Source organism: Triplophysa rosa, linkage group LG3 (genome assembly GCF_024868665.1).
Source record: "Triplophysa rosa linkage group LG3, Trosa_1v2, whole genome shotgun sequence".
NCBI classification, from domain to species: domain Eukaryota; kingdom Metazoa; phylum Chordata; class Actinopteri; order Cypriniformes; family Nemacheilidae; genus Triplophysa; species Triplophysa rosa.
The window spans coordinates 5,800,510-5,821,112 of NC_079892.1; the positions used below are offsets into that span (position 1 = coordinate 5,800,510).

At 39.1% G+C, this 20,603-nt stretch overlaps 2 protein-coding genes across 8 annotated transcripts in view; one reads left to right on the top strand and one right to left on the bottom strand.

Annotated features, from left to right (window-relative positions):
* ndrg4 (NDRG family member 4) overlaps positions 1–20,603 on the bottom strand; it is a 40,281-nt gene that overhangs the window by 11,720 nt on the left and 7,958 nt on the right. For 3 of the 7 annotated variants that reach the window (XM_057329089.1, XM_057329090.1, XM_057329091.1), the window contains 11 exons: positions 14,546–14,636; positions 13,131–13,265; positions 11,947–11,985; positions 7,517–7,622; positions 4,333–4,453; positions 4,182–4,244; positions 3,969–4,029; positions 3,730–3,873; positions 3,506–3,609; positions 3,366–3,422; positions 3,231–3,282 (listed from right to left, as the gene is read on the bottom strand). In XM_057329089.1, coding sequence (XP_057185072.1) covers positions 3,231–3,282; positions 3,366–3,422; positions 3,506–3,609; positions 3,730–3,873; positions 3,969–4,029; positions 4,182–4,244; positions 4,333–4,453; positions 7,517–7,622; positions 11,947–11,985; positions 13,131–13,265; positions 14,546–14,636 — 973 coding nt within the window. Of the gene's footprint in view, positions 1–3,230; positions 3,283–3,365; positions 3,423–3,505; positions 3,610–3,729; positions 3,874–3,968; positions 4,030–4,181; positions 4,245–4,332; positions 4,454–7,516; positions 7,623–9,106; positions 9,300–11,946; positions 11,986–13,130; positions 13,266–14,545; positions 14,637–20,603 lie in introns of those variants that run through there. The other 4 variants (XM_057329092.1, XM_057329094.1, XM_057329093.1 and 1 more) reach the window with 2 other exon arrangements.
* The window catches only part of ccdc135 (coiled-coil domain containing 135), a 175,672-nt gene that overhangs the window by 2,880 nt on the left and 152,189 nt on the right, over positions 1–20,603 (top strand). The gene's annotated exons all lie outside the window — the stretch shown is intronic.

Here is a 20,603-nt window from a genome sequence, read left to right on the forward strand (position 1 = left end):
TTGCAGGCAGTCAACACCTGGTCAATGATCTGAATGACTTTTACTGCAGATTTGAAAATGCTAACTTTACACCTCACACCAACTCTGACATTCTACACAACACCTATCACCTTCAGTCACCCCATCTCCTGCACTTCAGATCAGTGAAGAGGATGTGTGCCGAGTCTTTAGGAAACAAAAGACAAGAAAAGCACCAGGCCCAGATGGCATCTCACCAGTGTAGCGGTTTTAGCTAACGTTATTATATTGATGAGCAAAGCTCACCAAATATGGTTCTCCACCAGATCTTTCAAGATCATATCCATGAAATGAGTTATTTAAAACATCAATTTCAGTCAAGGAATTAGTTTAGCTCAAAGGAAAATACGTATAATAATCGTGATCAAATATACATATTTTACGGTCTCTGATTAGTAATATAAAGCACAACAATACTTGTATGCATTCGTCCAGCAAATGCCTCAATGATATTATATACTTTACATTATCTCATGGCCATAAGTAACGTGACTTTACCAAACAGGATTTAGAGCAAAGGTAGCGTAAATCGAGACACAGTAAAAGGGACCAGGCTTGTGAGCATGAATACAGAAAACCCATCACAAATGAATATATATGGTTGTTTATTAAACTCTACTCTACATGGTAAACAAAACAATGACGATCGCATAAAAAAAATAACGTTAAATGAAACACAAATGCGCTAGGAAGCGCTGAGAGAGAAAGAGAGAGAGAGAGAGAGAGAGACAGAGAGAGAGAGAGAGAGAGAGAGGGCATGGCAGCGATTTCTGAACACCAATAAAAATCATCTTTAACAAAGAGGCACAGACTAGAAATGGATACTTGCAAGCTCTGTGCTGGACTGATATCCGTATGCGCATGTAGAGATGGAATTGTTCAAAAGGTTTCAGAAGGCAAGTCCTGCCGAAAGTTGCGGGCCTCGTGATCGGCCGCATGGCCTAGCCACGTGGCAGCAGAGTCCATTGTTCCTTCTTCTCCCCCAGTGGGGGGGAGAGGGCAGTCTCTGAAGAGACGCCACGAAACAAGTTTTAGCGCAGAAGAGAAGAGAGGAAGAGAAAAGAGAGGGTTTTCAGAGCAGGCTCGATATTTAACCCCATGAGAGGGCATGCCCACCTGAGTTTGAATCGACCAATCAGAGTTGAGCAGGGAAGAGGTTCTTTGTCCACTCAACAGCTAATTTGCATCTTTATGAGATATCATTCCAATTATAACATAATGAAAAGAAAGTGTTCTATGGTCACACAATGTATATAAACAAGGAGGAATTGTAAAGACAAACATTTATATATCAAATATGCTCATGTTTGAAGTGCATCAAGACATGATTCATTCGGCGGTACGAATACAAACTGAATGACTACAGACCTGTCGCTCTCAAAGCAGTGGCCATGAAGACATCACAGAACCCTTACTGGACCCCCTGCAGTTTGCCTACAGAGCAAACAGGTCTGTTGAGGATGCAGTTAACATGGGGCTGCATTTTGTCCTGAAACATCTGGATAGACCAGGGACCTATGTGAGGATCCTGTCTGTGGACTTCAGCTCCGCTTTCAACACCATCATCCCATCACTGCTCCAGACAAAGTTAACCCAGCTATCTGTTCCTGGCTCTATCTGTCAGTGGATCACCAGCTTTCTGACAGACAGGCAACAGTTAGTGAGAATGGGGAAACTCACATCTAGCACCCGCACAATCAGCACTGGTGCCCCCCAGGGGTGCGTTCTCTCCCCACTGCTCTTCTCCCTGTACACCAATGACTACACTTCCCAGGACTCTTCTGTCAGACCTCTGAAGTTCGCAGACGACACCACACTCATTGGCCTCAACCAGGATGGTGATGAGTCTGCGTACAGACAGGGGGTTGAGGAGATGGCTGTCTGGTGCAGTCATAACAACTTGTAGCTGAACACGCTTAAAACAGTGGAGACGATTGTGGACTTCAGGAGAAACCCCCCTGCACTCCCCCCTCTCACCATCATGAACAGCACTGTGGCAGCAGTGGAGTCATTCAGGTTCCTGGGCACCACCATCTCTCAGGACCTGAAGTGGGACAATCACATTGGCTCCATTGCTAAAAAAAGCCCAGCAGAGGTTGTACTTCTTACATCAGCTGAAGAAGTTCAACCTACCACAAACTCTGTTAAAACAGTTTTACTCAGCAGTCATAGAGTCTGTCCTCTGCACATCCATCACTGTCTGGTTTGGCTCAGCCACAAAGTCAGACATCAGAAGACTACAGAGGACGATTCTAACTGCTGAGAAGATCGTTGGTGCGCCCCTGCCCACCCTCCAAGAACTGTATACATCCAGAGTGAGGAAAAGGGCTCAGAAAATCACCCTGGACCTCTCACATCCAAGCCATCATCTCTTCACAATGCTGCCGTCTGGTCGGCGCTACAGAGCACTGAGCTTCAAAACAACCAGACACAAAAACAGCTTCTTCCCTCAGGCCATCTACCTCTTGAACAGTTAAATGTTTTTTACCCACCGTGCAATTAATAACTCTGTGCAATAATAATTAAGTGCAATATTAATTATATCCTCCAGATAATACACTATGTTTTTTTGTACAACTTTTTCTGTAAATTATATTTCATTCTGCTGTATATAGCACATACCTTGTACTACAATAGTCTATTCTTATTTTTTACTTGTACATATTTACATACACACATAGCTTTACTCTCTATATCTTTATCTTATGTTTATTGTATTGTATTTCTACATTTTTTATACCCATAGGCCCTTTTTTAAATCATTGTGTACTGTATTCTATTGTGTTGGTCTCTGTGTACTGTTGTTGCTGGTTCTGTGTACTGGATGCTCCTGTCACCAAAACAAATTCCTTGTATGTGCAAACATACTTTGCAATAAAGCTCTTTCTGATTCTGATTAATTATACTATATGTATAGTATACGATATGTGTACTACATCATATGACTAAACTATGTGTGTGGTATATAATATGACTATACTATATGTGTAGTATACTATATGCATGCTATATTATATGGATATACTATATGTGTGCTTTATATGACTACACTCTCTGTCTTCTATATAATTTTACTACAATATGTGTGCTATATACTAAAATATTTTTTTAGCCTACAGCAATTATATGACTTTAGAAGACTTGCAGTGCACAGGTTTTATGGACTACTTTATGACAAAAGTGAGAATGATGAAAACAAAGCAAAGTCTCACCACGCCCTCCTCAGCCGGGGCATTGTCTCCAACAACCAGCATGACTGGGCACCTGTGAAAAACAGATCCCGTCAAACATTCTGATCACACAAGCACATGTAAATGAGATTAGGGAGAGTCTAATGAAGTCCTCACCTCAGGGTCTTGGCATTCAACACAGAGCCACTGCGGTTCATTTCCAGATCCCTGCGGCTGAGAAAGAGAGCAGTTTTTATCAAGCCACTTTCTTTACCAAATATGCATTTTTTTCATATTAATGAGGCACTGGGCATTACCCGTTGTACATGTTCCAGAAGAGCTGGAGGTTGAACTGGTTGACAGTGTTGTTGATCTGTTGGCGATAACTCTGCACCAGCTCTGTGTTGTTCATAAGCTCCTCCTAAAATACAACACAAATATTATGGGTTATTAAATATTATGCAACATAAAATTATACAAAATGATCCCCCACTTATCACTTTTGCTCATACATAATGTGTTCATAACTGTTATGCTGCACCTGGCTAAAGAGATGGGCCAGAACAGTGTCTGGAAGAGTGCTGGTGAGTCCGGACAGCTTTGTGGCAGCCCAGTCAATCCAGCCTTTCCCATTGGGGTCAATGTTGAGTAGAACCAGACCCTCCACGAGATCAGGAAAAATGAGCTATAGGGAGAAAGCAGGTTTGAATTGTTAAGATTAAATGCGCACAAACAATACGCTGTAGGCAGTAGAATAAGCCAGAGGTGAGATTTACTGACCGCGAATTTGGCAAGGATGTAGGCACCAGCCCCGACTCCAATTCCAACAATGCTCTTAAAGCTGGAGGAAAGGCAATTTCATTTGGTTAGGCATCACATTGTGTTTAAGATCAAACCGTTTAAAATGACAATTGCATTGGATAAGCCAAACAGTACAGGGTATAGCATTGTCAAGTTTATCACTGCATTACTGTAAAATATAACCACACTCACCCAAAGTGTTGCACCACGCTGGGAAGCATTCCAGCTAGCTGATCCATGGTGGGGTACTGATACCTAAAAACAATAGGCCAAAATTATGTTATGAAAGACATGATAAATGGACTAATAACAGTGTGTGTGTATGTGTGTGCATATGTCTTACCCCTGTGGCATCTGTGCGGCACCAATCTGCTGGCCAGGGGCATCCACATGGCACACAACAAAATGCTTGGTGATCTCCTGCATGTCTTCATTGTGGAAGAATGAGTTGAAGCACAACTTGTCTGTTCAAAGAAAGACAGAAAGAGATTAAAAGATGTAATCCTGTGCTAGTATCTATCTGTCTACCCATCTGTCTGTCTATCTGTCTCTCATCCATCCATCCATCCATCCATCCATCCTTCCGCCCGTCCATCCGTCCATCCGCCCATCCGCCCATCCGCCCATCCGCCCATCCGCCCATCCATCCATCCATCCATCCATCCATCCATCCATCCATCCATCTATCTATCTGTCCGTCCGTCTGTCTGTCTGTCTGTCTATCCATCCACCTATCTGTCTGTCTATCTGTCTGTCTATCCATCCACCCATCGGTCTATCTATCTGTCTGTCTATCTGTCCGTCTATCCATCCACCCATCGGTCCGTCTATCCATCCACCCATCGGTCTGTCTATCCACCCACCCATCGGTCTGTCTATCCATCCACCCATCGGTCTGTCTATCCATCCACCCATCGGTCTATCTATCCGTCCACCCATCGGTCTATCTATCCGTCCACCCATCGGTCCACCCATCCCTCCCTCCCTCCCTCCCTCCCACCTATCTTTCTGTCTATCCATCCACCCATCGGTCTATCTATCTGTCTGTCTATTTGTCTGTCTATCCATCCACCCATCGGTCTATCTATCTGTCTGTCTATCTGTCCGTCTATCCATCCACCCATCGGTCCATCTATCCATCCACCCATTGGTCCTGTCTATCCATCCACCCATCGGTCTGTCTATCCATCCACCCATCGGTCTGTCTATCCATCCACCCATCGGTCTATCTATCCATCCACCCATCGGTCCACCCATCAGTCCACCCATCCCTCTCCCTCTCCCTCTCTCGTTCTTTCCATCCGTCCGTCTGACTGTCTGTCTGTCCTTATGTCCATCCAATACTTTTTACTATTAATGAAAGAATGCTTCACATTTGGAAATCAGTTCAGAAAACCACAAAGAACAGCTTGTTCTAGACTGTATCTTTGTTGGCCTACTTAGATCATGAAGTAAAAAAACAACAAACAGCTCTGGCGTTCTACCTAACTGCTCAAGCTGAACTAATGCTCACTTGATACTGAGCCATCTCATCCATTCACAACTAACAGTGTGAACAGTTCAGTTGCTTTTAAATGGAATTAAGGAGCATATCTTGCTCCTGTTAGAGCATCTGGTTGGGCAATACAAGGTCACGGTTCAAGAACATACAAAATGAACACCCCACGTAAGTCACTTCAGATAAAAGCTTTTTCAAAAGTAATCAAGACCCCATGGAGATTCCTATAGACCCTGGAATCAAATTACTGAAATCGACTTCGGTGATGTTCAGAACCAAAGAGCAGTACTCTCATCCAATCAGAGCCGAGCGAGCCTGTGCACTTCACCGTAGTGCCACATGACGGGATGAATCATCCCCAGCTTTTCTATTCTGTACTAAATGACCCAGTTCTTACCCCCCTACCCTGCTGTATCGCTCACTTTGCAATCCCTGTTTGGGCCAATGTCTCCTTTCAGTGGTCTCTCTCGCTCTCTTGCTCATGCTTTGAGAAAAAGAAAGGCCATGCATAATAATACATGTATCCGCAGCAGGGAGGAAAGACAGAATCGCTCCATGCCGCAGTGCTGATCCCCCTCCCCAGTACTGCATGATGGGTATGTTTTTGTGACCTAAATATCTCTCTTTCCCTACTTCTCTCACAGCAGCGGCATAAAAATAAAAGCAGGCAGGCACATCCGGTCCCAACAACACACTTCTGAGATACAAAATAAGAAACAAACAGACATGGGGGGAGGGCATGAAGGGATTAAGAGAAAATAGGAAGTAAGTATCAGCGGATGAATAGAGGAAAGTCGTGCTGGAAGTAATAGATGCTCTTAGGCAAGGCTGGAGGAGTAATTTTATTCTGTCAGACTGATGGAATGGAGAATTCAAGGTCAATGGTGTGTCGGCCGCCTTTGGTGCTTTACTGACCTATTAACCAGTCTAAATGTTTTTTTCGTCCCAAATAAAATTCCCATGACGCATATTAAAGTACAGGACTGTTAAGTTAAATCAATTTAAAAATTATGTTCATAAATGTTTTACACCCTGACAATCACCATGATTTATATTTTTATGTGATTTATTTTTAGGTTATAAAATTGAGGCATAAAATCTGAAAATTCCTATGACACTTTAAAAATTAAAGGTTCCCAAAATATTCTTTGTCTGTTTCATAAAGAACCTTAAACATTCACAGAACCTTTTTGTTAGTTAATTTTAGTGTAAAAGGGTTCTGCAGACTATAAAAAGGTAAGAAAGATATTGTTATTTTAAAATCCATTGACAAAAATGTCACCAAATACGATTCTTTTATAACATTGTTGCAAAGAACACATTCTAGAACCGTTATTTTGTAAGAGTAGTACATATATTTATTCAACCTAAAAACCCCAAGACAAAAAACAATGAATATTTTGCTTGTAAATTGTTGAAATTATTACAAATAAAAAATATTGAATATTACATTTTTAAAATACGTAAAAATGACCAAATATTAATATTATAAAAAATATTAAAGTACATAGTATAATTTATGAATAAATATATCACAACAATAATAAAATAGATCATTGATAAATGATTATGAAAATATATGATTATATAAACATGTTTTTTTCATATATATATATATATATATATATGATGTCAACCGTTCATGGCAGTATTGTTCATTTCCGAGATATGTTTTTTACAAACATTCTCCCGTGTCTGCACCATAACGCAAGTGATGCTGAGATCACCTGCCACCTGAGATCAGTCACGTCTCACAACGAATGCGATCTGTTATACTGCAGTCAGCTGGCACCCAAAAGACACCTCTGATGACACAATCACTTCCAGAGAGCTGCTCTTTGAATTAGTTGAAATGCAAAAACACACACTTACACAGTTCTCTTGTAAGTTTTAGAAATGTAAAAATTAGCTCCAGGTCAGTGCTTGGAGACAGATGGTGCAGTGGATCGTGCAGTACGTATGGTACATGGAGAACTTTTATATGCACACCACAAACACAAAATCCCGCACAAATAAACAGTTTACTTACGGTTGAGCCCAACATCATGGTAGGTCAGGATAGCTGGCTTATTGCCTTTAGGAGCTCCCCGGATGACCACATGCAACATCCCATTTGGGGTTTCGATGTCATGTTCCTATAACACAAAAACATCTAGTTCTAAAAACAGCCTGAGAAAGTCGGGGCGGGCGGTTTTGCATGACCTGAACTTTTAAAAGCTTGGCCAAAAATATCTTTTTGTTTACATTTATGCATTTGACTACAATACTCAAAATTAGCTAAATGCATGAATTCATCTTATATGTTTTTGTTACATTTCAGTAAAAAAAAAACACTTCTACAAGAAACAAAACGTGTTATAATATCACAATTTTTCTAAATCAACTGCAGTAAATCCACATGGTTGTATAACACTCATTGACTGCCAAAGGCATTTTAATCTGCGCTGACCCATATTTACTCCCCATCTTATTCTGACATGGATGTGTGCCTGCGTGTGTTTTCCTTCAGTTTTTATAGTGTTCTGCTCAAATCCGGGCAGTCAACATCAAAGCCGAATGGGGTGAGTTTAATGTAGATTGAGGTAGGCTTGCAGACAAGAATAAATCTCTCTTTAACTCCATCATTTGTTGTTTTTGAAAATGCGTGTACGGTTGGATGCAAATGGTGCACATGTTGTGTGTGTGTGCAGGTGTAGAACATCTGTTTGTCTGCATTTCGGTCGAAATGAAATCTCGTGGAAGCAGACGACAGCTGTCACGGCGCTGCAAAATGCTGAACATGTTTTCGAGGGAGAAAATTAAAAACAAATAACTGAAGGGATTAAGCATGAAATATGGCCTAGTTACAGCAATATTGTGCAAATACGGCACAGCGTAAAACACTACGTGCATCATAATCTCTGCGGATGTACATTTTCCCAACTCAAGGTCGTAGATTTGTCCTTGTCTGATGATTTTTTGTATAGTCTGAATATAATTTGAATTATTGTCAAACTGCAGCCCTAAAAACAAAACACTGACAGCCAGATAGACACATGCACACATTTGGTTACTGCAGGTACATGAGTGTATCGGAGCGCACGTTCCACACATGTAAGTGTGTTAGTGTGTCAGTGCAAATGGCTCAGATGTGACTGGACATTTCTGCACAATAGAAAATCTGTTCCAACATACTACATACTGTACAAACATAGATTATGCGTAAATATCGCATACTGCCCATTTTCTTTGTCCGAAAAAATATTTTTAAATATTTAAAAAAATATGTAAACTTGTTTTGCTTGGCAAGATGCAGTCTGTTTTATTCCTCTCTATTTTTAATAGAAAATCATGATTAATTTGAGTTAAAAAATATTTACCAGGAATCCATAAATGTAGAATTTATTTTCTCATAATTTGCAGTTTGACCTACTGAACTGTTTATTAAGTAAACAGCAAATGATTGTACCATACAAATTCCTAAAAAATCATAATATAATACACAAATTGCTATAAAACGCACATTTATACACATACAGTGTATACATTATTGTATACATTATGAGCTGAATGTAATATTTTTAGAAAAACAAAACCTCTCTCTCTATTTACATTCCTGCAATTACGATATCCCACTCACCCCATCCCAGCATTCCGGCATGGTTGTTCAGAGATAGTGTACGCTTGGATAAAGAAATGTAGAAAGGCGAAAAAAGACCAAACAGTCTTGAACTGATTCTGTCCGAGCAATCAGATTCAGATGTAGACAACTAGAAGGATGCTGCGTTTGCTACTGTGTCTCTTTGTCTCTCCTCGACTGGTTCAGTGGCTGAATTATGCAGTGCTGCTGCCCCCTCCCCAACACATATTACATCCCACCCATGCCTCTGATTGGCTGGCAGCAATGCATGTACAACTCTGATTGGCTGCTCCGTGTGTCTGCCTAAATCTGTTGTGTTCTCTATCTGTGTTTGTCCCACATTTGCTCTTTTCATGTGCGTATAAGCCCTTTAAAATGGATGCAGGTTCGGTAACAATTGGAAGATGTTGATTTATATAAAAATGTATTAAATAGAACAATTCATCTCGTGTATAAATCAACATTGATACTATTTTCTGTTTCATTTAAATGTTTATAAATGTACCATCTAAATAGAATAACACACCCACACGAGCAGAAGTGGGATAGGTGAAAGTGCCATTCACAGCACAGGACCGGTTAAAACAGGAAACTGAGGATGCGTACAGTACGTGTGCTCTCACATGAACACGTAAGGGAGGGCTGTGACATGGACACACAAGGCACATGGCCCACTTTTCTGCTGCCTACAGGAGGTGGCTGTGCTTATCACTCTTTGTCTTCTATATTACTCACTAACTCTATCCTCATTCTGCATAAGAGGAGTTGCATACTCAACTTCAGCTTTCTTTCTTTCTTTGCCAAAATAGGAGATTAATCCCTGTGCGGACTTGGCAGTCTCTGTCTTTCCTAAATAAACAATAGTTAACTGTTATATGCATGCATACTGGGTAATGTCGTTGCATCTGTATCTATCTAAATATAGAGATGCATTATTTTTGGCCCTATACGCTGTTAGAAAAATATTTTCAAGCTGTCTATGGGGTAGTATTCTTTCAAAAAGTACACCTTTGTAGCTACCACAAAGGTATATATTGGTTCCAAATGTATAGCCTATCTGTAGCCAAATGGCACATATTAAGATTGTACCATATGAATATACACACATTTTACATATCACAATCACATTTTTTGTTAACTTGTTTTGTTCCTGGCCTCTTAGGTTGCTATACTGTAACCGCAAACACCTATTTAATGAATCCATTTTGTGGCACAATTAAAACCTCTCGCTAGCTGAGCGTGCGGCTTACAGATCTCATCATCTCCATCCCCCCCCCGTCTTTTGTTTTCTCGCTGTTTAAATCAAACGCTTGTTCTCTGCGATTTAGTCCTATTTCTGTCCGAGGTGTGAAGAGATGATGCAAACTGTGAGACAGACACAAAACTGAGGTGCTGAAGTTCAAAGACTTCAACTTTTGTCGAAGTAGTTTCATTTACACTGAAACATGATGCTTCAAAGTGAATCATTTCACAAGGAAACAAAATTTAGAGACCTGTCTAATTTTGGATACTTGCAGAAGAACAACGATGTCCTATATTAGTCGACGCACATTGAAATCTAATGGATGAATTACTGCATTTGTTTCACACAAATGCAAGTTGCTCATTATTAATAAACACGTCTTTTACAGCCTGTTAAGAAACTTACTATTCGCAACAAAATCGACATAAAAATGAGGAAAGCTAAAACATTTGTCTGTTTTGTTCCATTGTTATTCTTCATGCATTCATAACATACATTCTTGAATTCGATCTTGGTGATTTTTTGCACGTTGTTGTTGGTTTCTGACTATCACGACTCTCTCTGCCTGTAGCGGCAGCTGGTGTGTTTATGCTTAAAATTTAGATATTTCTATCTGTGTGTGGTAGCTGAAGGGTCACCGGAGTTCATTTCATCCAGCGAGAACAGTGTGTCTGGACATTTTTTTTACTCATTTTTTGTCCTGATGGATCGCACGTACGTGACTCAACCCCGTTATTATGCTATGATTGAACCAAGTACATTGTGTTTATTGTTATATTATTTGGTTTGCTTGTTTTGAGTAAAATTAGATTAGTAAGTCCATTAAGCACTGGCTGAAAGCAATAATATAATGTTTACTTCAGAGCGCTTTTATTTTGTAGTAATTATCAATTGTATGACACAGCTGGTCATGTGACGTCAAAATGGCGGCACCCGTGAGGGGGTTACCGCTCCCATACTAATAATGAATTATCTATAAAATTCCCCTCCCCCTCGTGTCATTCAAAACCTGTATGACACAAATGAAGATATTTTGAGAAATGTGATTTTGTATAAGTACAATGGAAGTCAATGGGAGACAATATTATTCGGTTTCCAACATTCTTCAAAGTATCTTCTGCAGAAGAAAGCAAGTCAGACAGGTTTGGAATGACATGAGGATGAGTAAATGATGGAACAATTTTCATTTTGGGGTGAACTATCCCCCCTAAGATTTAAAATTCACAGATGTAAAAAAATCTGAATTACAACTGAACAAGTCAATTACATATTCATTGAATCTTCTGGCACAGTTTTGCAGAAACCTCACAATGGCTCAAAATCCCTCACGTCACTTTAAACCCGTGTGACTTACTTTCTTCTGCAGAACACGTTTCGAAGAAGTAACCGGACAACGGCAGTACCCGATTACTTGCATTGCATTTGTGACCACACAATAGAAGTAAATGCAGAAGAAAGTAAGTCATACAAGTTTGAAATGTCAAGAGGGTGAGTAAATGATGACAGAATCATCATTTTTAGGTGAAATATCCCTTTAAGAGTGGTTTGGTTAAATGCAAGTCGTACATCAAATACGCAAAGAGAAGAATCACTGTACCTTCCAATCTCCAGCATCCACAAACGTCTCACAGTTTTCCTGCAGGAACACAAAAGGTTAGATTCATCAAAGCCTTCGGCACGTTTTTAACATGTTACACATTACAATAAATGAAGCAGTGATCGGAGCAACACTCTGCAAGGTTCCGGCAACACAGGAAATGTTTCTGTGATTGAAATTCTTACTGATTTCAGACCTGCATGTGAGTTTTTGTTTCACTACAAGGTTAGTACAGTATGTGGTTTTGCTGATATGAGACCTGTTTTACATTGAAGTATAATGGTCAGTGTTTTGATGGTCCCACCTTAGTATTGGTGAGTAAAGATATTTTGAAGGTGCTGAGGGGGAAAAGTGAAGCATATAAGAACAGTTTGAGAAGAGTTCATTTTGTTCCCTTTGCAAGATTCTCCGCGTTCCGCCACAATCACAGTAGAAATAAAAAAGGAATCCATGTAGCATGAGTTAGAACAGAATACAGACAGAAACACAGACAGAGCAACTAAAGTGGAATTTATTGGGAAAAAAAAGAAAAAGACACGATAACATATTTTAGATCCAACCAAAGCATCCATTTTGGTAGAAAATCAAAGCAAGTAACATGGAGTGATACTGAAAAGCTGGAAAACAACCTAAAGAAAGAAGTTAGTGCATGCAGATCAAGCAGGCAGAAGAGATGAGGGAAGAATGGCAAAAGCAGAATTTTTTAATGTCGGACCAGCAGGTGTCACTCCTTTTCAAGATTCAAACCTCCAATGCAGTACTTGCAAAACTTTGCCCAGTTGAAGGTAAACAACAATGTGCTATGTCCCTCTTGAGGAAATAAAACTTTGGGATGTTTATGGTGTATTTGGAAATTTGGGTTATATGGGTTATATGATGATGCGTTTGAAAAACCTGTGAAAATTGTGATGTGGGTGCTGAAACCATGTTTCTAAAATTTCTAAAATATCGATGTGGAAAGTTAGGACAGAAACATTCTTAAAGCAGGCTTCTGAGCAGAGTTTATGAATATACACAAAACCTGTGTACACATCTAAACTGTGATTTTTCAAATCTGTGAGTGGATGTACAGTATGTTAGTTCAAATATTTGACCTTGACTTCTCTGAAAGATGTATATCTTTAAAAGAAATTTGTGTCCTTTAGTTGGAAGAGTGGACGTGCTCTGTGCGTTACTCAGCCTACCGAGATGTACCCGCTGGTCCGACGCCGGGTGAGTCCGAGCCAGTGCTGGGCGATCGAATGCCAGCGTTTGGGGGGGCGAGCCGTTTGGGGGGAGGGCTTAGCACAAGGCAGCGCGTGCACACACTCTCCTTTAGCCTGCACCGTTACAGACAGACACAAACACCAGTTACAGCACACTACTTTAAACAGCACCCTGTGCAGCAGTGGTTCTCAAACTTTTTCGTTGTAGGGCTCCCTTTGTGTAGGGAGCATTGCTTTGTGGCCCCCCAAATAAAGACTTAGAATCTTAAACTTTTCAATTATACAATGCTGGAACATCTGTTCGTTTGGTTGGTGGTCTTATTTTTTATGAGGCTTGATTGAACTAAATTTATGATACATTTTTTTGTATTTTATTAAATGAAATATAAAATCACGGCCCCCAGTTTGAGAACCACTGCTCTACAGGGCTGGAGGACAATGCTTTGGTGGGAGTGTTGAGAAGCTTTATTGAAAGAAGGTTTGATATGTAGCCTATTTTCTCCAAATATGATATGTAATATGAACAGTATTGGGTGGTATGCTCACAAAAAGTGCAGACATCTAACAGGGTTTAAACACGGTTTGACGCATACATTTAAATATATTTTTCAGTCATTTGTAATTATTAGATAGGTTTTCAAAAAAAAATTTTTTGAAAGTACTACAGAAATATATCCCCTATAGTCCAAAAATCCCTGTTTTTACATGAAAAAAATGAAAATTCTGTGATCATTTACTCACCCTCTTGTCATTTTAAACCTGTATGACTTCCTTTCTTCCGCAGAACACAAAAGAAGATATTTTGAAGAAAGTTGGTAACTGAACAACGCCGGCACCCATTCACTTCTATTGTATGGACACAAAACCAATGCAAGTGAATGGGGGCCAGTTAACAACATTCTTCAAAATATTTTCTGTCGTGTTCTGCTGAAGAAAGAAAGTCATGCAGGTTTAAAATGACAGAAGGGTGAGTGAATGATGAAAGAATTTTAATTTGGGGGTGAACTATCACTTTAAATTGATCATAATTAAATCGGTACTTTTCATCCATACTAAATGGATTTTAGATATACCATCACATTTAGCTATTGTTTTCTTGCGTTTCTTCATGAATATTGAAGCATTACAGTGTCCCGCATTTTAATAGATATATTCAAAACATTTTAAGAATATTGACATCTCTGATATGTTATGCATTTCATGTTAAATTGTCAATGTATGGACTTACATAAATGTGTCAAATGAAATGCAGTATATGCAAAGGTTAGATAAAACCTCTATCATGCACACACACAAACACACATTAATTTTTTGTCATATTGCCAAAAAACAGGGGCACATTTTCAAGCGGTATACTATATTTAGCCAAGGACAAAGCACTCACAAACACTCACCATCTCTGGTTCTTGTCCCCTGACTTCTGGCAGAAGTGGTTTCTCTTCAGTAAACTGCTGATCCTTTATGCCAGCCATCCTGGAGAGCAACCTGCAATCACCATGGCAACACACACACCTGAGATTAACACAGCTGTTTGACAGCAAACCAGTGTCCTATTAAAATCCATATTGCTGCTTTAATATTGTTCATTTTATTACACATACACATTATATAAAGGCCCTGCTGGAAAAATCACATCATACCAGCCTTAAGGTGCCACAGCTGGTCTATCAGTTTTGGGACTATAATTCAACCCCACCTATTTAGAAACTGGTTTAGTCTAGTGGCCTCATGTTGATCCAGTTAAACACCTTAAATCAGACTGGACCAGCTATAGAAACCATGGCTGTGTCTCTTTAATCTCCCTAAGGTGTGAATCTGAATAAGACCACCTTTTGTTTTGTTTATCTTGTGCACATGATGGCGTATACAGGGAACAGTCAATGCTCACTGGATTTTTACAATGCACTCTAGGAATTTCTATTGAATATGTTTCAGTGCTCTGGAATGTTTTTGACAATAGGACAGGACAATGCACTCTCTGGACATGTGTTGTACATGCTACCGAATTAGGGAGCGGACTGAGGCACATACAGTATAGGTACCACCTTAAGCTGGTTATAGCTACATTCTTTCAGCAGGGGTACCGATCCAACTTCTTATAGTATAAACCTACATGAGATCATGGGGTTTTGTGGATTTAGCATGGGGTTCCATGAGGTGGCACTGTAAATATGGCTTGAATGTTGTATGGACATGGTGAAGTTACACAAAAACCATCATGTTGCTGTACTCTGTTGGCTCATCAGAGCTCCAACAGCGTCACATGATATTTTGATAACACAACACTAAGATAACAAAAAGCAAGAGTCCACAGCTAACTTATTTGCCTAGTATTCCTAAACTGTCATGCTTTATCAAAGTCGTACAGGAATAGATTGCACAAAAAGGAAAATTATTTGATCATTTATTCATCCCCATGTCATTTCAAACCTGTATGACTTTCTTACTCATGCAGAACACAGAAGAAGATATTTTGAAAAACTTNGTCCCTTTTGGACCCAACAATTGGTTAAATTGTCCCAGCATTTTTGAAAGCGTTCTTGTGAAAATATAAAATACAAATGTAGTTTTGCACATCTTTACAGGCTAAATGCTTTGAACGGTTTTCCTCTTTAGATGTCCAAGATTCGATTTGCATTTTGCAATTCTTGACCTCCTATGCTCCCAATAAAGCTTATAATCAACTGAGCCCCATGACACCATTTTCATTTTAATGAACTGAAAAACTCCATGAATAATTGGAGTGCCTGTGAGCGCAAAGCCAATGCGGGCAGAATTCTGATCTAAATAGATGGACAGCTGCGATAAAATCTCAGACAGGGCAGACAGATAGCTTATTTCTCAAAATAGATGGACGGCCATTACAGAGCCATTCATTTTCGTTTTTTTCCAACCCAACATCACCGGATTGATATACAGTAAAAACCTGCGGTAAAGAAAGGTTCGGCCAGGTTACTGTAGTTTTGGTAAAACAGTCCTGTTGAGGACCACATACCATTTCACCTTCTGTCAGACTGGCTGACAGCACAAAGCTGATTCTGATAAGAGCCAGTGTGATGGACTTGACATCATGGTGGATTCTTGTTGGTGGTACAATGCTATCAGGGCGTCTCTGACACCAGGCATAAAAGACTGATAGCTCTGATTGGTTCTTCAGACGTTATCTAGAATCCTACTGGAGGTGTGAAGTGAGATCTCTGAGCGGTCCAGATTAACCGTGAAAAGATGCTTTTAAAAAAAGTCTAAATCATGGTATTATTGCCAAATGATGCTTCAAATGGGCACACTTTAAAAAAATAAAGGTGCTTCACAATGCCATGAAGATTTTACAATTTTTACAAGACATTATAAAAAGGCAAGAAAGAGATAGTTCTTTAAAGAACCTTTGAATTAATAATCCTTTGAGGAACCAAAAATTATTTTTCTATGGCATCGCTGTGAAAAACCTTTGAAGCAACTTTATTTTTAAGAGTGGACTTCAGTTTTCTGGAACAGTCTAGAGAACAGTATGAAGTGTGATCTTAATGTTCGATTTATTAATGACTCAAATCTTTTCAACCAATCGACTGAACTAAATAAAAAATGGTCTGAAGCAGGAACCATCTTGTTCGGATCTGGTTTATGCATATATTGCATAAAGTAAATGTATACGTTCTGTTGCACAAAAATGCATGATTTGGTTAATAACTGATGTACAAGAACCGCTAAATTGTTTTTATTCTTGATCTGTTATTTAAAAGAACCAAATACTGTAAGTCATGCTTTGTGTGAGCATTATGTGAGCTGGTTACGTTTTCATGTCTGTTTTGGTCTGTTGATACTGTATGGTCTATGCATTAAAAAAAATAGCTGATGCTCGAGCCTGTTTTGTTACTTCATTTGATCTTATAAAGAGGATCCTTGTATGAATCTTGGCCCCAATGATGGAGAGAAATACACAACCAGGAGAAACAAAAACATCATTCATTCTATAAAAATCAGGGACCACAAAGAATTTAGCAAACAGCCCATGTCAATTTCCAGTGGGCGTGAGGGAGATATTTAACCTTTCCAGAGACCAACTTGTGCTCTTAAAAGTCAACTGTTGCTCAGTTCTGGCTGACACACGCCTTAGGACACAAAAATTAAATATATTTTAATAATTTATATTGCATTTCTGCCAGCATGTGGGTGGTACTTAGCGCCTTCTACACCTTCCTTCAATGATATTGCTCAGAGATCTTTTTTGCTGTTCATATTCATGTTACACCTTATGAGAATGAACCATTGCTTTTCTACAGTAAACATAGTTTAACTGTGGTATTTGTAGTAAAACTACACGTTTAGTTAAACCATAGTTTGTTTTCATAGATGACATTGAAGTATGCACTTTGTCATAATAAAAAGAAATAAAATTCCTTTGGAGATATGAAAGTAAATGAGAAAAATTAGACTATTGAGTACAGAACTCCTTTTGTTTCGATTTAATAAACAAATCTGTATTGAACATTGAAGAATTTGATTATAAATTTGATGATGCTTCAAATTGAAATCTTAGATTTTTTATTGCAAACACTGGGTTCTAGGCAAGTGTAAGCACAATTGAGACATTGTTGAGATCTCTTCAAAAGCTAGAGAAAGATACAGGAAAAGTTAACACGGGTTAAGTTACTACTATGCACCGATATATCGGGCAATAATCGGTATCGTTTGAGCAAAACAACTTTTCACACTAAAAACATCCAATGATCAGTGCCGATATATCTTGTCAACCAAAAGAGGACAGACCCATGCAGTGAATTTGTGCTCTGTAAATAGAAAATGTTACGAAACATCACCAGTTTGATGTTCAATATTAATATGTATATGAAGAAATCATAATATTCCGAATAATCACTCAGCTATCGGTATCGGTGAAGAAATGTAGCATCGGTGCATCTCAAGTTACTATCTGATTTTTTTAGGCTGAAAGATCAGAGAAGCAGGAAACTTCAGCAAAACTCTCCATCTATTATTTAAAAACCTAATTTTAAAGAAATCTAGATTGTGTTTCAACAGGTTGTTTACCTTTGTAATGTTAGCATCCAAATGGCTCATTAAACTGATCGACCTCTTGTATACAATCAAAATAGGGATGCCAATGTCAATGTGACGTTCAACTTACTAACATATTAAATCAACTCAGGATACATAATGAGTAAACTCGCAGTATTTATAAATCCCAGCTGATGCACATTCTGCTATTTCGGTTGAATGAACACGACACAAACACACCCTGTCCTAACCCAGTTTCCAGGTATTGATTGTAGTTATGCGTATCAGGTCAGATGTTGCCCCTGCCTATTGATTTGGTGTCTGATGGAATGCTCTCTCAATGGCCCTCCTGTTTTGTCATACTCCAGTGGGGCCCACACTGTCTCTTAAAAACACCTTTTGTCTTGTGCGTCATCATTTGCCAGCCCTGGCTAACGTTGTCGGCACAACCTTGATGTTTGAGCATTTTGTGTAGATTAATGGCCTTTTAACGAACAAACCCCCTATAGTAATCTACTCGGGAGCTATTCGTATTTTTTGTTATACCACGGTGATGTACTGGCAGTTATTCTGTCTGGAAAAGGACGTAGTAAAGGTTACCAGCTCCTTGATGATTGAAGAGGCGCCTATTGGCATTGCTAGCTGTTACCATAGCAACTGACGGGGGTACAGAGCCCACAAAAAATAAATCACTGCACACACGAGTTACAGATTCGTGGTGTATTTGATATGATGGTGTAAATGTTTGCAAAATCTTTAACTTATTTAAACAGAGAGTGATATATTTAACCCAGAGGCTTTGTGACTTTTGGAACCTATTAGATTCCAGATGGTAAAAGGGCATGTTGTTCATACCAAAAAAAACACACCGACCTCATCTGTTAGATCTGTGCCCTAAAACAATGAGTTGTAATAATGGTGATTGTTAAAGCAAGAAGAATTATGAATGGGCACACCACGCTAAACACATAGCAACCACACAGCAACGCCCAAGCATCATGCAGCGCGAATCTTGGCAAGCACTCTTGTTCTTCCGAAGATCTATTTACATCACAATGTGGCACAATAGAGTAAGTACGTTTGAGAATTGCGACGTCCGATTACCTTAACAGGTTTTATAATGATGTGAGAAAGGTCGATACTTACGAGACAGGAGGGTGGGGGGGAAGTAGATAAACAGAGAGATCGTGACTGAGAGAGAAAGAGAGGTCTATTGAGAATATTGTGGTGGAGTCTAGACCTTGTTATAATCACCTCATGGGCGATGTTATGTAACCTAAATAATCATTCCCTGCAGGGTACTGAATCGTTCTGTCCTCTCGCATCCGAGGGTTTGATTTACACTGCCCAGGATTCAAGATTAGTGCGGTTCCCAGTGATGATGGGAAATACGAGTTGAATGACTTTTCTGTTGACTTGTTCTGATGTTTAAATTGCGAGACTCGTTCTGTGAGAATTATGTATTGAGCATTTGGCGAATGGTGGACACAACCTACACATTTATTCATTCATTACGCATTCATTTGTGCTTTTGTAAGGGGCTCATATTCATAGCATGCTTTTATAAAGGATCCAAAAATGGTGAGCATTTTACTTTAGTTACTTATTGTTAAAGGTGAAGTGTGTGTTTTTCAATGTTAAAAAACCTTCTCTACCGGTTTATGCAAAGACAAATGTAAGTAAGACATTTAGGCTAATTGAAAGTATAAACCGGGTCACTATCAAAATATTGTTATATTCAGCATCCCAACCTAGCATAACAATATTGACACAACAATTGGTGAGAGTATGGGGCGGGGCTATCTGTTTGTCCTATCAGTGGGAGGCTAGTGGTGCACATATTACACACTTCATCTTCAATGTTACAAAAAACATTGTTATATTGTAAAAAACATTGGTTTATTATATTATATTGTATATTATATTACTGTTAGTGAAATATTGCAATGGATAGTTCACTAAAAAAATGTTCATCCTCATTTCAATTAAAATCTGTATATCATGGAGATATTTTGAGGAATGTCTCCATGTGTCCATACAATGGAAATCAATAGGGTCCAGTGCTGTTTGGTTACTAAAGTTTTTCAAAATATCTTCTTCTGTGTTCTGCATGAGTAAGAAAGTCATACAGGTTTGAAATGACATGGGGATGAATAAATGATCAAATAATTTTCCTTTTTGTGCAATCTATTCCTGTACGACTTTGATAAAGCATGACAGTTTAGGAATACTAGGCAAATAAGTTAGCTGTGGACTCTTGCTTTTTGTTATCTTAGTGTTGTGTTATCAAAATATCATGTGACGCTGTTGGAGCTCTGATGAGCCAACAGAGTACAGCAACATGATGGTTTTTGTGTAACTTCACCATGTCCATACAACATTCAAGCCATATTTACAGTGCCACCTCATGGAACCCCATGCTAAATCCACAAAACCCCA